Source organism: Podarcis cretensis (genome assembly GCF_951804945.1).
Source record: "Podarcis cretensis genome assembly, chromosome: 2".
In the NCBI taxonomy this organism is placed as follows: domain Eukaryota; kingdom Metazoa; phylum Chordata; class Lepidosauria; order Squamata; family Lacertidae; genus Podarcis; species Podarcis cretensis.
The window spans coordinates 31,043,517-31,056,823 of NC_137171.1; the positions used below are offsets into that span (position 1 = coordinate 31,043,517).

Sequence of the window (13,307 nt, forward strand, 5' to 3'; positions counted from 1 at the left end):
TTATTGTGTATTAACAAACAATCTTATAAACTGTTCTTATCTTTAACTATTATTCCTCAGAGTCACTTATTTCAGATACCTTCTGAGCTCAGCTTCTCCATGACCAGCAACTCTCAAAATGGCAAACGCGTCGTTCCTTTCGCTTTCCCGCTCTTTTTTCTAACCTCCTCGCTATAGCTGGCTTGTATCTCCTCTCCTCCGAATCTGAGCTATATTAGATTCACTGCTCTCCTCCCTCCCTCAGGGAAAACTTTCTCCCTCTGGGAAACTGGAAACTTCTAACTCTTAACTCTTCCCTGACACTAACTACCCAGCAACTACGTAGAATGTGGCTGTGGGTTTTCTCCCAAGGTTCCCTCTGCTTTTGTCCCAAGGCTTCATAGCCTCTGCCTGTTTGGTTTGTGCACACCGGGCGTCTCTTCCTAGGCATGCAGATGAGCTCAGGTGTAACCCCCACAGCTCTGACATGTTGGCGCCTAACAGCCTAAGCTCAGTTAAACAAGCCGTTGTGATTAATTCTGGGTGCAAACCCTAGGAACTTGTGCAGTATTGTGGTTGGTGGGAATGTTCCAATAGTCTGTTGGTGTCTTGCAGGTGTTTTCCCCCTGCAGGTGTAAGTGAGCATTTTTACCTTGGCCTGTGGACCACTGGGAATGCAAATCATACACCTGTTCCTGGGGTTGTGTTTCTTTTCAGTTCTGTTCCCTTGGTTTCCCTGGCACTGCTGCAGAGTGGCAGGTCAGATTTGCTGCATGACATGATTGTGCCAATACTTCTTACCACGCACCCTTCCTTCTTTCCACAGTGGTCTTGACCTGGACTAGCAGCCAGCTTAGACATGGGGACAAGTGCTCCTGGAACATCCCAAGTCCAAAGAAGGAAGTGATACATCAGAAGCACAAACAGTTTGATGTGGTCCAGGAGCTGCTGAAGGATTCTTCAGATAAAGCTTATGGAAAGCAAGGTACAGTACTGCTTTAAGGAAAGGGGTCTTCCCGTAAACAGATGAGGCCCTCCTGCTCCTGTGTTTTGGAAGGGGTTTTCTCCTCTTAAGCCACAGTAGGAAAACAAATAATGGAGATCTTTGGCATTCTCAAAAGGCACCCCGTGTTTTATGATAGAAGTGCATGTAGATAAGACAGTGTCCCTGTTTCTCTATGCGCTTCTGGTGATAGCACCTTGCTGGCTTCTTCAATGGAGAAATGAGGAAAGGGCGGAGGGCTGGGATAGTGAGGAAGGATTGCCACCAGGGCCGGCCCACCTGTGAGGCAAGCTGAGGCAACTGCCGTGGACGGCAGGACCCACAGAGGCAGCAGATAAATGTGTTTTTGGTATTTGGATTGTTCTTATTATAAAATGAAAACGAAAAACCACAGGGGCAGCAGATCCTGATGTAGATTTTTATTCCCCACCCTGTTCCTGATGTAGATCTTCACTCATCCATTCTTTCCTGGTGGGGAGGGCGGCACCATTTTGTGGTTTGCCTCAGGTGCTGAAATGTCTTGGGCCGACCATGCGTGCCACGACCCCCAGCTCTTCTTTGACAATGTGTTTCCTCCACAGTGTTGACATGGGATGGCGAGGTGTCGGCCGTCAGCCAAGCTGCCATGCAGGATGCTGTATGGTCTCAGAGCCAGACAGTCATTGACGATTGGGATGAAGAGTTTGACAGTGGAAAGGTAAGGTTGCAAGCCTAGCCTAGTGTGTTCAGTTGCTAGTTTGGATTGCTTTTAAAACAGGCTTCCCATCTAGAAAAGCATATATTTCTTCAGCATGCCTGCCCGCTCACTTGTTGCTAGAACAATCAAAATATATCTGCTTGCATTTATAATAGAGCTGTTATATGACCTATGAGCATGAGCCAAATTTTAGGCTTAGTGGGTGATCCTAGTGATAGTCAGGAAGACATCTTTTGGATTTCAGTCCCATTGATCACTTTCTGATCGCCTCTGGGTTGTTATTATTTAATTAGCTTTTGTCCATCCCAGCAGCTGCTTTCTGGTGAGTAGAGTGGGGAGGGAATGTCCTTTCTACGCTTCACTTGATGTGGATGGCAGCTTGGATGCTAGAAGCTGGAACAACCACGTGTTCTTTCTTCCTGCCGTAGGTGAAGAAAATTAAGAAACTCAAGCGTGAGCGGAGAAGAAATGGCAACGCGTTCCAGAAACTGCAAAGCCGACGTAATTTCTGGGCCGTGACACATCCCGCTAAAGTTGCTAGCCTGAGCTATTGGCTTTGAGATGGTGAGGAACTTGAGTGCAGCCTACCAGAGGGATTTGGGGAATTGCAGTTTATGGAGTGGGCAAATGGAAAATTATTTGGCGGTGGAAACGGCTCATAATTAGGACTGTGGTGCCTGTGTGCGAGGGGTGGGAAGGTGTATTTGATTTTGCAAAAGCAACTGTTAAACAATGCACTGATTTTGTTTGTGCCATAAAGGGTCCTTCATCAGCTGCAGACACCAGGTTCTGTTTGCTTTTAAAATGTGACCGTTTGATTACCTACAGCAAATATTAAGCTCATGTAGTCCTTGTTTAGACTGATTACATTATTCTAAATATGGAAGTTGGATTCTTGTCTTTTACAACTCCCAACTTCTGCCGAGGGATTTGAGTGATGACGAGGGAAGTCTTGTAGGACCTTCTACAATATGCAGGTGTAGGAGTTCTACAAAGCAGTGTTGCCATTCTTTTTCCTTTCCCTCATTTAAACCTGTGATTGCAGAATCTCTGTTGCCCCCTTATTTTATTTTTTAGCTTGCTTTTTTCAACTTCGTTCTCTTCCTTCTGCTCCTCACACCACCCAGTGGTCAAGAGGGTGCAATCCCGTAACACTTTTCCTATGGCACTAATTTGTTCTCCATCTCGACCCCGCAGATGAGTTCTTGGCTGCAGCAATGCTATGGCGAACTCCGGTTCTTTGGAGCTCCCGGTGACCAACACAATACTGTCAACAGTCGCAAGTTGCCAACTCAACGGGACTCACGGGGAATGTCCTCCTCTTGCCTTGAAGGCTCTGATGGATCTTCTGTGCAGTGCCTGAGGAAATGCAGGCACCCATCACCGCTTACTTGCAAGAGTGTCACGAGGAGCCTTTGCCCGGGGAAGGTCCTGTCCCTGAGTACCCGTGGGCATCAGGCATGGCTCAGCAGTGGAGCTAGGAGCAACTAGCCCTTTGGAAATGAAATCCCTCTGTTGCCTCCACCCGCCACCATGTGTCAGCATGATGAGCTGTGATGCCCTCTGTTCCCTTTCCTGCCAAGAGAAGATTGAGAAAGCCGAGAGCTGTGTCCCAACTCCTCAAGAGCTGGATGTTGTTGTGGTACATTTGCCCCTTTCCCCACTCCCTGGCTGAGTCATTAGGGCAGAATGCAACTGACGTGGCATTTCTCCACCCATCTGCAGCCCCTTCTCTGGTTTATCCCATTTCAGAGAAGTATGAAATGCTCCACTCTGGAAATATTTTTCAAGACCATTTCCCACATGCCGTTCCTGCTGTACAAAACTCTTGGGACTTGAGTTTTGTGCAGCCAGGAAAGCGGGTGGTCAGGTCGTCCTGCCCTGTAGTTGTGTTCAAATGCATTCACTGCCAGGGCCCTCGAAAGGTGCTGCTTTGCAATGACAACTTCTCGGTAGCATTCTCCAGCCATAGTTAAGTCACGGTTCATTTGAGACTTGCCTGTTGCTGGAGTGTGTTGCTTCAAGCTGCAGGCAGGGGAAGAAATGTTTGATTGCTCCACACAACAATAATAATTAAAAAATCCCATGCACACATCAACTAGGAGTTCTTTTCCACAAAGGAGTGTTCAGACATTCACATCCCCACTTGTAGTCTTGAAGTTTCCTTGCTTTGGGTCTTTTCTCCATGCCTCCTCTTAAGCCTTGTCCTAATTAACTTCCGGCAGGCATCGTTGCACAGCTTGTGTGCCAGAAGTTAATGGCTCCAAGAGGACCTGATTCTCTCGCAGCATATTTCCAACTTGGGAGTTTGTGCTGGAGAGAGGTTGCCCAAAACATCATTTGCTTTGGCACCAAGGCAGAGCGGGCTGCTGCCTGCCAAAATGAGAGAGACTCAAGTGCCCCTGTGCCAAACCTTTTTCAGTGGGTAGTTGTCAAGCCAAGCGGTGCAAGGGCTCCTGTTCCTGCAGGGCTGGCCTAGGGTTTCCTTTATTCCCTTGCATCTGCTGCTGTCTAGCTGTTAACCTTGGTGGCTTACTCCCAGGTAGGCAGCCTTTACCTATAACTTCCCCACAAATGCATGATTGGTTGGAGGGGCAATCCATGTGCATCCCACCCATTCCTGGCATTCCCAGCATTGCTCATTCAACTTTGGCACCCATTCCCTCTCTTCATAGATTGGGTGCAAAGGTTGAAAACTAGCTTTATTTTCTCCACCGTATCAAAGCAGTTACCAAAACGGTTTTGGCCATTGCATTTAATTTGAGCTGATGATTTATTATGATTATTACGATTCTTTTTTTGTTTATCTTGGGGAGGGGGGGGCACTGACCCTGTTCACTCTCTCAGCGGGGAGCAGTCTCTTCCCCTCTGGCAGTGCCCGTTTAACAATCTCCTGCCAACATGTAGATACCCCAAGCGGGTATTATGCACCTCATGCTGGGGCTTGCTGCAGTAGCCCTAGTTGTAGCAATGGTTCATGGTGCAATAAAGGAATGTTTTGTGTATGTGTGTGTGTGTGTGTTCAGTCTCGTCAATCAGTTTCTCTTGTGATTGATTGCAGCAGTAATTCTTCCATGACCGCTCACCTCTTAAGCTTGCCATTAGTCTGAAGCCCTAGCTGAGAACTCCTTTGTTCCACTTGGTTTATCCCCCTTGTCTCAGGCCTTCCTACTCTCTCACTTTCTGTTGACACTCATCTATCTGTAGTTGCAGTACCGGGGTGGTTATGTTGGGTACTTTTCAAGACATCCTAACATCGTAACACCCTTATGTGCATGCCTTTGCTTTGGCCTATTGCAGAACTGAAGGCAAAAGCTAGGGGGAAGACTTGAGCCCAGCCTCTGAAATAAGGGCATTTGACCTAACCAATAGAAACAAGTGGGTTTTTTTGGTGGGGGGGGGGGAATCTCGTGCCCCTTAGAGACTGATCCCCACTACCCACCTGAACAGCCTCCGCATTATAGAATCATAGAATTGTAGAGTCTGAAGATACCCCGAGGGTCAGAACCCTCCAGCAATGCAAGAATCTCAACACGTTGTCCCCCATCCAGTTTGAAACCATACTGGATCCTGCTTAGCTTTGCAACATGCATGGGGTCAATGCATATTGCAAAGATTCTCAAACCCTTGAGGAGAGGTTTGCTGCAATGGTTGAAAGGCCATGTAACTTCCAGGTTAACCCCAATTCCACCTGAACAGCTTAACAGCTGTAGATTATATATATGCCACATTCAGTGGAGCGAATATTCTTCCTGTGGTTTGCCATTAAGCACACACATCATGCTGAGAAGTTGTAGCGTTGCCATGATCCCTTATAGGAAGCGAGTGTAGGAAGCTGCCATTCTACTCGTATCAGGCTAATGGTCCATCTTGCCTCGTATTGTTTACACTGACTGGCAGTGACTCTCTGGGGTTTTTGACCCTACCTAGAGATGCTGGGGATTGAACTTGAGTTCTTCTGCATGCAAAGGTAGTGCTCCACCACTCAGCTACAGCCATTCTCCAAAGATGATAGATACTGTGGCTAGTCAATGCTTTTTTCTTTATTTCTAGTTTATTAAATTATTATTTTTAAGTGAGATTTAGAAGGGTTTGGAGGCAGGCAAAGGGGGCCACTAACTGATAGGGGAAGGGGAAATCACAGGGACCCCTACAGGTTTGTCTGTGGCTATTGATGGTGCAGTAATGGCCTTCAGGAGAGCAGAACTATATGCTCTGATGTTCTTGGCCAATGTTGCTGAACCTGCCAAGAGTGCCTAAATGCAATTTATTGTTGAATCACTCTTAAAGAAGGGCCAGTTCCTACTTTGGTAATGGGGGCACTTCTCTTGTAGTTCTAGTAGTAGACCAGTACAGTAGAACCTGTAGTACCACCGCCCCTACTTGCAAACAATTTGATTTGTGACCATGGCAAACTCGGAAGTAAATACCAGGTTTGCCACGATTCGCGCACACACAGAACATCACTGCTGCCGAATGCGCACGCACAGAACTGATCTTCTACCAGCGACCCGGATCGACTCACAAGCAGACCTCCAGAACGGATTCAGTACGTGAGTAGAGGTTCCACTGTAGTGCAAACTCAAAACATGCCAAATCAATTAAAACGCTGTTCAGAGCAGAGCACCAGAACTGAGCAGTAAGCCTAGGCTAGGCATGTCCAAAGTCCGTTTCGGGGGCTTAATCCAGCCCACTGGTTGATTTAATCCAGCCCCTGTGGCAGTATATGTTGTGGAGTAAAATCCTAAAAAAAGCTCAACAACTTTGGTCTGTCTTTAAAAGCTTGCAATTTACAAGAGGGTTGCATTAATCAATTCTGTCATAAACCCTCAATGTTTCTATGATGGTGTATCTAGAGGTTCCTGTGCTATACTGATTTAGAATGTTATTTTGCTTGCTGATCTAGGAAAGGGTTAGGAAAGAGCCTGTTTGACTGATCCTGGCAACAACTTGTACATCGCCTGCAGGAGCTTTCTCACACTTTTGAGAAATCATTGTAAATATTACCCACAAGGAGTCTTCTTGCATTATAAGCACTGAACTATCCAGCCTGTCACACTGATTAAATGGTAGGTGCTAAAGCAGAAGCTGCTGCTCAAGAAACCACTCATATAGTGCTCTTCCTGTTTCCAGGCAGACATGCCTAATATGTATGGAAATGCATATATGGCTTTTTACCCAGTATCCAAGTTTTTTTGTTTTTGTTTTAATCCAGAATAACTAGCCACAATACTGTACAGTTAAGCAGCTCTGAGAGAGTTCTAAATCTACTACAGGACTCTGTAGGTGGCGCAGTGAAAATGGGAGTATGTTACAATGATTGCTGCTTCTTGCTTATATAATAATAATTATAGTTAATTGCTGGAGCTAGTTCCTTTTTTAGTTGCTTCCCTAAGGAGACACCTGTTCATACCCCAGGAATTCTCAAACACACCTGAAGAGGGGTTGGGTTGATCACAGTATCTGATGCACATGGAGTCCTGACTTTGACCTCCTTCATTGGTAACAGCCTTTCCCACTTTATTAAACAACAAAAATGCTATTCCTAAGCACCCTTAATCCCCCTCTTTAACCTCTCCTGTGAGTAGCCCTGCAGATTGGGGGCGGATGCGTGTTGGGGGTGCAAAATCAAGTTGCAGTTGGGCCAGTGTGATCCCAACTCCTCTCCCCACCCTGATCTTGTATGGCCGACTAACATCTCTTCCTCTATAAAAAAATGTGCAGTGCTTAAAGAGAATCCAAGGTAGGTCAATCCTGCCCAGGGCAGACCCACCCACAGGGCAAGGTGAGGCAACCCAGGTGGCAGGATCCGATCTTTATCCTCACTCCTTGTTCCTGATGTAGATCTTCATTCCTTCCCTGGTGGGAAAAGGGGAGCCATGTTGTGGTTCACTTCAGGTGCCAAAATGACCTTGGCTGGCCCTGATCCTGCCTGTTGGGCCGCAGCACCCTAGAGTGGAATTCCCACTTCTCACAGACGGGTGGGACGCTTTTATTTTTATAAGAAATATAAAACTCTGCTGCTGTTAAATTACATCCCGTCCTCTTGTCAACTGCAATCCCCCTAGTGACACCCGCCTCGTCGACTCTTCCCTCTGGGCAAGACAAGGAACGCAAGGCGTCATTTTGCTTCACAGGAGACCCCACGGCGCCCAGGCACATCCCGTTCTCTGACTCCTGAGAAAACCGGCTCTCTTTAAATTTAAATTAATTAATAACCCGCCCTTCCTCCCAAAGCAGCCCAGGGAGGCAGCTTGCTATCTCTCCAGCCTTTATCAGCCACGCTGTGTGGGCACCGCGTGGCAGGGGCAGCAAAAGGCGCTCCTCCTCCCCGGTTGCAATTAATGTAGGTGTTCATGAGTAGAACACAGTTTGCTATGCGTGCGTGGGCGCGTGCAGGTGTGCAGTTGCAGCGACAGGTTTGCAAGCCGCAGAAGCAGCGTGCTCCGGATCCGTCGGTACAGCGCGAGCAGCAAACCCAGGCCCTTGCTTAAGCTCCGGACCGCGTTGCCCGTCACGTGGGACGCGAAGCCTCGCCTCTTTCGCGTCGGGTTTCAGGGGGAGGTGCCGCCGCCCTCCTCCTCCTCCTCCTCTTCGTCGTCCTCCCCCCTCCCTGCCCTGTTCCCATCACGTGTGCTCGGCGGTGGGAAGGAACTTGCTGAGTAGCGGCGGCAGCAGCAGCAGCGTAGCTTTAGCAGCCGGGCAAAGCAGCAGTGCAAGAGCCTGGCTGGTAACATGGAGGAGGACGAGGAGAGCGGATACGGTGAGCTGGCGAATGAATTAGATGCATCCAAGGAGACGGGAAGGAACATCTTTGGCTGGGCCAAGGTGGGGGGGGGGTCTTAATGGTGGGGGGGGGCGCTCAGGGAAGGAGCCTTAATCTTGCGACTAGTTAGCAGGGGGGAGTGGCCCTTGCATGTTCAGCGAACTGTCCTTGGCTTAAAGCGGGGAGTGTGCAGTTGCTGCCCCACCACCACCATCCCGACACAAACACATTCGGATTTGGGGAGGAGTCTCTCTTTGCATCCTTCCTCGTCTTAGCAAGAGAACGGGATTTGGGAGCTGTGTGGCCGGTTGTCCTGAGGGGGGTCCTGCCTGAGTGGATTCTGAGGGTCCGCTAGTAAATCCCGAGGAGAGATCGGCTCCTGAGCATAGGAAGCAGAGATTGTGCAATGCCGTGGTGCGGTGCGGGGTGAGGTGCCATTGGTTCAGGGTGGGGTCACGCAGGGTGCTCTCTTGGGTATCTCGGAGGGTGGGTAGGGCTACCTTTTCCCTTAATCACCCCCTATGGAGGAGGGCAGCTGCCCTTCCCGTGGGGGAGAAGAAGGGAAGCTTCTGGGCAGCTGTTCCAGCCCGTGGTCGCAGGGCGAGGACAGCTGTTCATTACAATGGGGTGCGCGGAGAAATGAGCTTGGAGTCGGTGGCGGGGGGTTTGGGGGGAACAGGCGTGCGGCCGCCTTTTGGGGGGGAGGGAGGTAAATGTGGCCGGACTCCAAAAAGAAGTATTTACAGCGAAGGGTCAGGGGTGGCTCCCCTTGCGCTGAGCACTGCGGTGAGGGTTAACGAGAGACAGCTGGGCCGTGTGTGTTGGTCGGCTTGCGCGCCTTTGGTGGGGGGAACTTCGTGCCGGCATTTATCCTCTAGGCTGGGCAGGGAAGCGTAAACTGACTCTCGGAGAAGGGAAGGAGGCTTGTGGGGCTGACTTCAGGGTAGCAACAGCTGCATGAGCAGCAGATGCTTCCCCTTTCTGCCTGGCTCCTTCGCTCTCCTTCCCAGGGAAGAGGGAGAACGTGGCTCTTTCTGAGGCAGAGTTCAGCTGTCACATTTGTGCCTCTTCTCTCAGTTGCTCGCACACACACACACACACACACACACATGGGGTGGGGTTGCTTTTGGGGGCCTGGACTGATGTCTTTGATCTGTGTGTCCAACTGTCATTTCCAAGTGTCATTTCCTGCCAGTGCAGATCACCTTCTAAAAAGGTGGCAGGAGCCCCAGAGATGGCCTAGTGGCAAAGGACTGGATGACTGGCCCTGCCAGGCATGTCGCCTCATGTGACTTGTGGGAGGCCCTCGGACAGGCCCTGATCTTACCCAAACCTTAAATTACAGTGCTAGGTATAAGTGTTCTGCAGAAGTGGTGGGAGTGAGTGCACTGCTCGCAAAATGTCATTGTTTCGGGGGGGGGGGTGAGCGATGGTGGTGCCCTTCATAACCCCAGTGGCCACTGACTGGAATTGATATATCCCGAACTGGGGACAGCAGACGGGCTTGGAGGATTTGAGGTTCACACACAGGCCTGTCTTGCGTAAGAGGTGGGGCAGGCCGGTTTCCTGAAAGAACCCACATTTAGAAGGAACTGGAACAAATTTAGAAATGCTGCAACAAGCCAGGCAATAACACAGCTAAAACTTCCTAAGCACCTGTCTTCAGAGAAGCTGCCCTCAAAATAAGCAGACAAGATTTGCTGTCATTTGTAGCCCAAATCACTTCGTCTGGTGCGCAGGCTGCCAAGGTGCTAGCCTTTCTTGTTCCAAATTGAGGTGATGTTTCTGCCCTTGGAAAAAGGAAATAAATGTACATTCAATATACTGATGTAGGATATGTGTTGTCAAAATTGTTTGACTGATTGAGCAGGGCTGTCCCATGTCGTTTTGCTTCATGAGGTAAGAACGACAAAGTGGTGGCCCCCTCATTCCACACAGAAGGGCCAACAGGATCGGAAGCTGAATATTACTTCAACAGTGACAATAGGGCAGTGTCCTCCACCTCACCTGAAGGTGGCAGGGTCACTTAGGCGGCACGAGGTCCTTTTTGCTGCTTTCTGCCCCTAGCATTTGCCACTTAAGGCAGCCACCTCACTCTGCCTAATGGTAGGGCTGGTCCTGTGTTTACATGTAAAACTGAACTGTGGAGGTCACTCCTTGTGCTGGAAATGCCACTTTGGCTCGCAAGTAAGCTATGAGATACTCCACTTCAAAGAGTCTTTGGTACTTTGCTTATTCAGATTTCTCTGTATGACACTGCAATGGAGGGAGTCTCTCAGTGCGATCTCCCCCAAATCCACTCCAATTCCTTTAACACTGGGAACTTCTCTGCAGTGTCGTTGCACCAGGAGAACGAATTAATATGTATGACCCAGTTATGGGTGACTGGCTGACTTAGAGGCTTCCCCAGCAGAGCTGTGAGCTCAAATCTGTGTCTTAGCAGCTGTGGCACGCTGGGGCAGTAGAGGCTTGCTCGATTTATTCCTCCTTTTGCGTGGCATACCCTGTCATGCAAATGGCACCCTGGGCTTCCTTTATCCAGTGTGCTGACGCTGGGACCTCTGGGGCCAGATGCCCTTTGATGTGCCTGTGCTGCTGAGTCCTGTATGTGGATTTGGCAAACAAATTAGCTTTGAACCTCGGGTGGCTTTTGAGCAGGGCGGCATGGATGCAGCATCTCCATTAATCACAGAGACCCAGGCTGAAGCTGTAGGTGATGCCCAAGAGGCAGGCAGTTCTCTCAAGCAGCAGGCACACATGTCCCTGCCACCAGCGGGCTTGTCCCTGATTTGCCTAGTACATGAATATTCCAGCTGTGTTGCTCACTTCTTGCTATGATCCCAAAGACGGTGTCTGGGGAAAGTGGAGCGGTGCTTAAACGATGTATGCATGCAGCTGCTTTCTCATCTAGCCTGTACTGTGAGCGATGGATTAGATTTACAGGGGTAATCTCCCTTTCAGGCAAGTGGCAGCCTGCCCAGTTCTGCTCACCATGGTTCTCAGCCCTGTGCGTCTCCAACCTGGGTAGCACTGCCCAGTCACATGGAGGGGTCCTCCTGCCTGTTCATCAGCAGAGGTGACTTAGGGACAGCAGCAGTTCCAGGGACTGATGCTTTCTCCTTCCTCCCCTCAACCCCCAGGCTGAGCTGAAGGGTGGAGGCTCTGAGGCTGAGCTCTGCTGTGGTTGCCACTGACAGCTGGGTATATTTGAGCTCCTTGTTTTCACAGGTTATCATGTGTTTGCTGTAAAAATGGGATTATGGCTCAGGTTGTGATTATGGCTTCTCTACAATAACGTTAACAAGGGCTGTTGAATACTTATTGTATGCACGCATCATTTTTTAATTTTTGGCTGCCATGTGCCGGCGAGGGGCTGCTTCTAGCCAGACTGCGATTTGATTCAATCCTAATGTATTTTCCTTTACAGTGTGGAGGGAAATGTGTTCATGGGCATGGGGGGCTAGTTTGTAACCTGGTGCAGGTCAGAACATTCGTTCTCTGAGACCTGAGTATATTGCATCACTCACACCTAGAGGACAGTTGGTGAGCAGTGGAGAGGAGTTGGTCTTGGTACTCTTTCTAGGTTTGTGGAGGAGAAATGTCTTTCTTCCCTGTTCACTTTGGTGATTGCTTACATCTGAGAAAATGTAGATTTGTGTGTAGCCTTGGTGGAGAGAAGGGGGTTCCGTGCAGAGCATGCTGCCGTTTTGGAAACTCAAAACAAGCCTGCTGTGTCTCATCTTAGTGCACTTGTAGGACAGTCGCTTCTGAAATCAGCAGCTGGCTCTCCTCTGCTGGCCCACTTGTTTACAGGGCAGCTAAATTTATCCATATTTGCATGGGAGTTGCGAGGTTGCTCCAGCCAAAAAGGAAGCGAGGCTACCCTTGCAAATGTATGCAACTCGCGTAATGACAAGAATTTCCCCCCAGAAAGCTTTCGTGGGACATCTCTGAATCTACAGGGCTCTCACTGAACATTCTCATTGATCCTATCCATGAGCTTTCAGGACACGCTGAATGGAAAATAGCTTGGCTGTGCTGGGAGCTGGAGCACACGAGGCCACTCTGATGGGCCCAATGCAGACAGCAGGCTCTGAAACAGTTAACAAATTCCTCTGCCCTCTCCTAACTTATGTCAACTTGACAACACAGAGAAAGAAAGAGGCAGCTGTGTGTGTACTCATGCAGTGAACACCACATCCTCTGTCGCACATCTTTCCTCCTAGTTGGGTGGTTGCTCCACTTCTTTGTTCCTCTTCTTGGGTGTCACGCAAGCTCAACTCATCCTTCCCTCCCGGTTTGCCCTTCCTTCAGTGTGGCTTGCCCACGACTCACCTTATTTTTCCCTTGCTGTCCTTCTCTCCCCTGTCCATGGAGGTTTTTCATAACCCAGGGAAGGGCTAGGCAGCTGCAGGGTTCATCCAGCTGTGCACAGCACGCGCGCGCACACACGAAACCTTTAAAGCTCCACCTCATTGTCATCTTTTATCACCTAGTTTCCTGCGCTTGGCCGTTTTGCTCCATCCGTGCAGACTTTTGCCCTCTAGTCTAGGCTGCCTGCTTTGCCAGAATGTAAGCATGCAAGCCTTTTGCACCCTGCTTTTTGTGGTTTGCATTCAGTGGGCATTTCCTTGCCTGCTGGCTTGGTAATAAAATCTCCAGGCCTTAGACACACAAACAGGGCAGGAGATGGTATCGTGTTTCATCCATTTGCTGCAGGACCCTATATCCTTTTGGGGCAGCTGTCCCCTGACACATAGCAGCTGCCCACCAAAAATGCAAGTTCAGGGATGCAAGTGTCCCATTCAGTGTGTGCTAGTAGTTTAATGTCGAAGTACCTCTGTAGGGCAATAAGACTGCAA

At 49.3% G+C, this 13,307-nt stretch overlaps 3 protein-coding genes across 8 annotated transcripts in view; 2 read left to right on the forward strand and 1 right to left on the reverse strand.

Annotated features, from left to right (window-relative positions):
* Nucleotides 1-4,684, forward strand: part of USP36 (ubiquitin specific peptidase 36) — a 37,332-nt gene extending 32,648 nt beyond the window's left edge. For 5 of the 6 annotated variants that reach the window (XM_079964292.1, XM_079964289.1, XM_079964287.1 and 2 more), the window contains exons 17-20: nt 806-964; nt 1,564-1,679; nt 2,108-2,243; nt 2,877-4,684. In XM_079964292.1, coding sequence (XP_079820418.1) covers nt 806-964; nt 1,564-1,679; nt 2,108-2,239 — 407 coding nt within the window. In that variant the 3' untranslated portion in view covers nt 2,240-2,243; nt 2,877-4,684. The remainder of the gene's footprint in view (nt 1-805; nt 965-1,563; nt 1,680-2,107; nt 2,244-2,876) is intronic. The other variant, XM_079964291.1, reaches the window with a different exon arrangement.
* LOC307210012 (autocrine proliferation repressor protein A-like) overlaps nt 1-13,307 on the reverse strand; it is a 229,564-nt gene that overhangs the window by 49,780 nt on the left and 166,477 nt on the right. The gene's annotated exons all lie outside the window — the stretch shown is intronic.
* The window catches only part of CYTH1 (cytohesin 1), a 63,983-nt gene continuing 58,972 nt past the window's right edge, over nt 8,297-13,307 (forward strand). Inside the window, exon 1 of the mRNA XM_079965518.1 lies at nt 8,297-8,442. Coding sequence (XP_079821644.1) covers nt 8,415-8,442 — 28 coding nt within the window. The 5' untranslated portion in view covers nt 8,297-8,414. The remainder of the gene's footprint in view (nt 8,443-13,307) is intronic.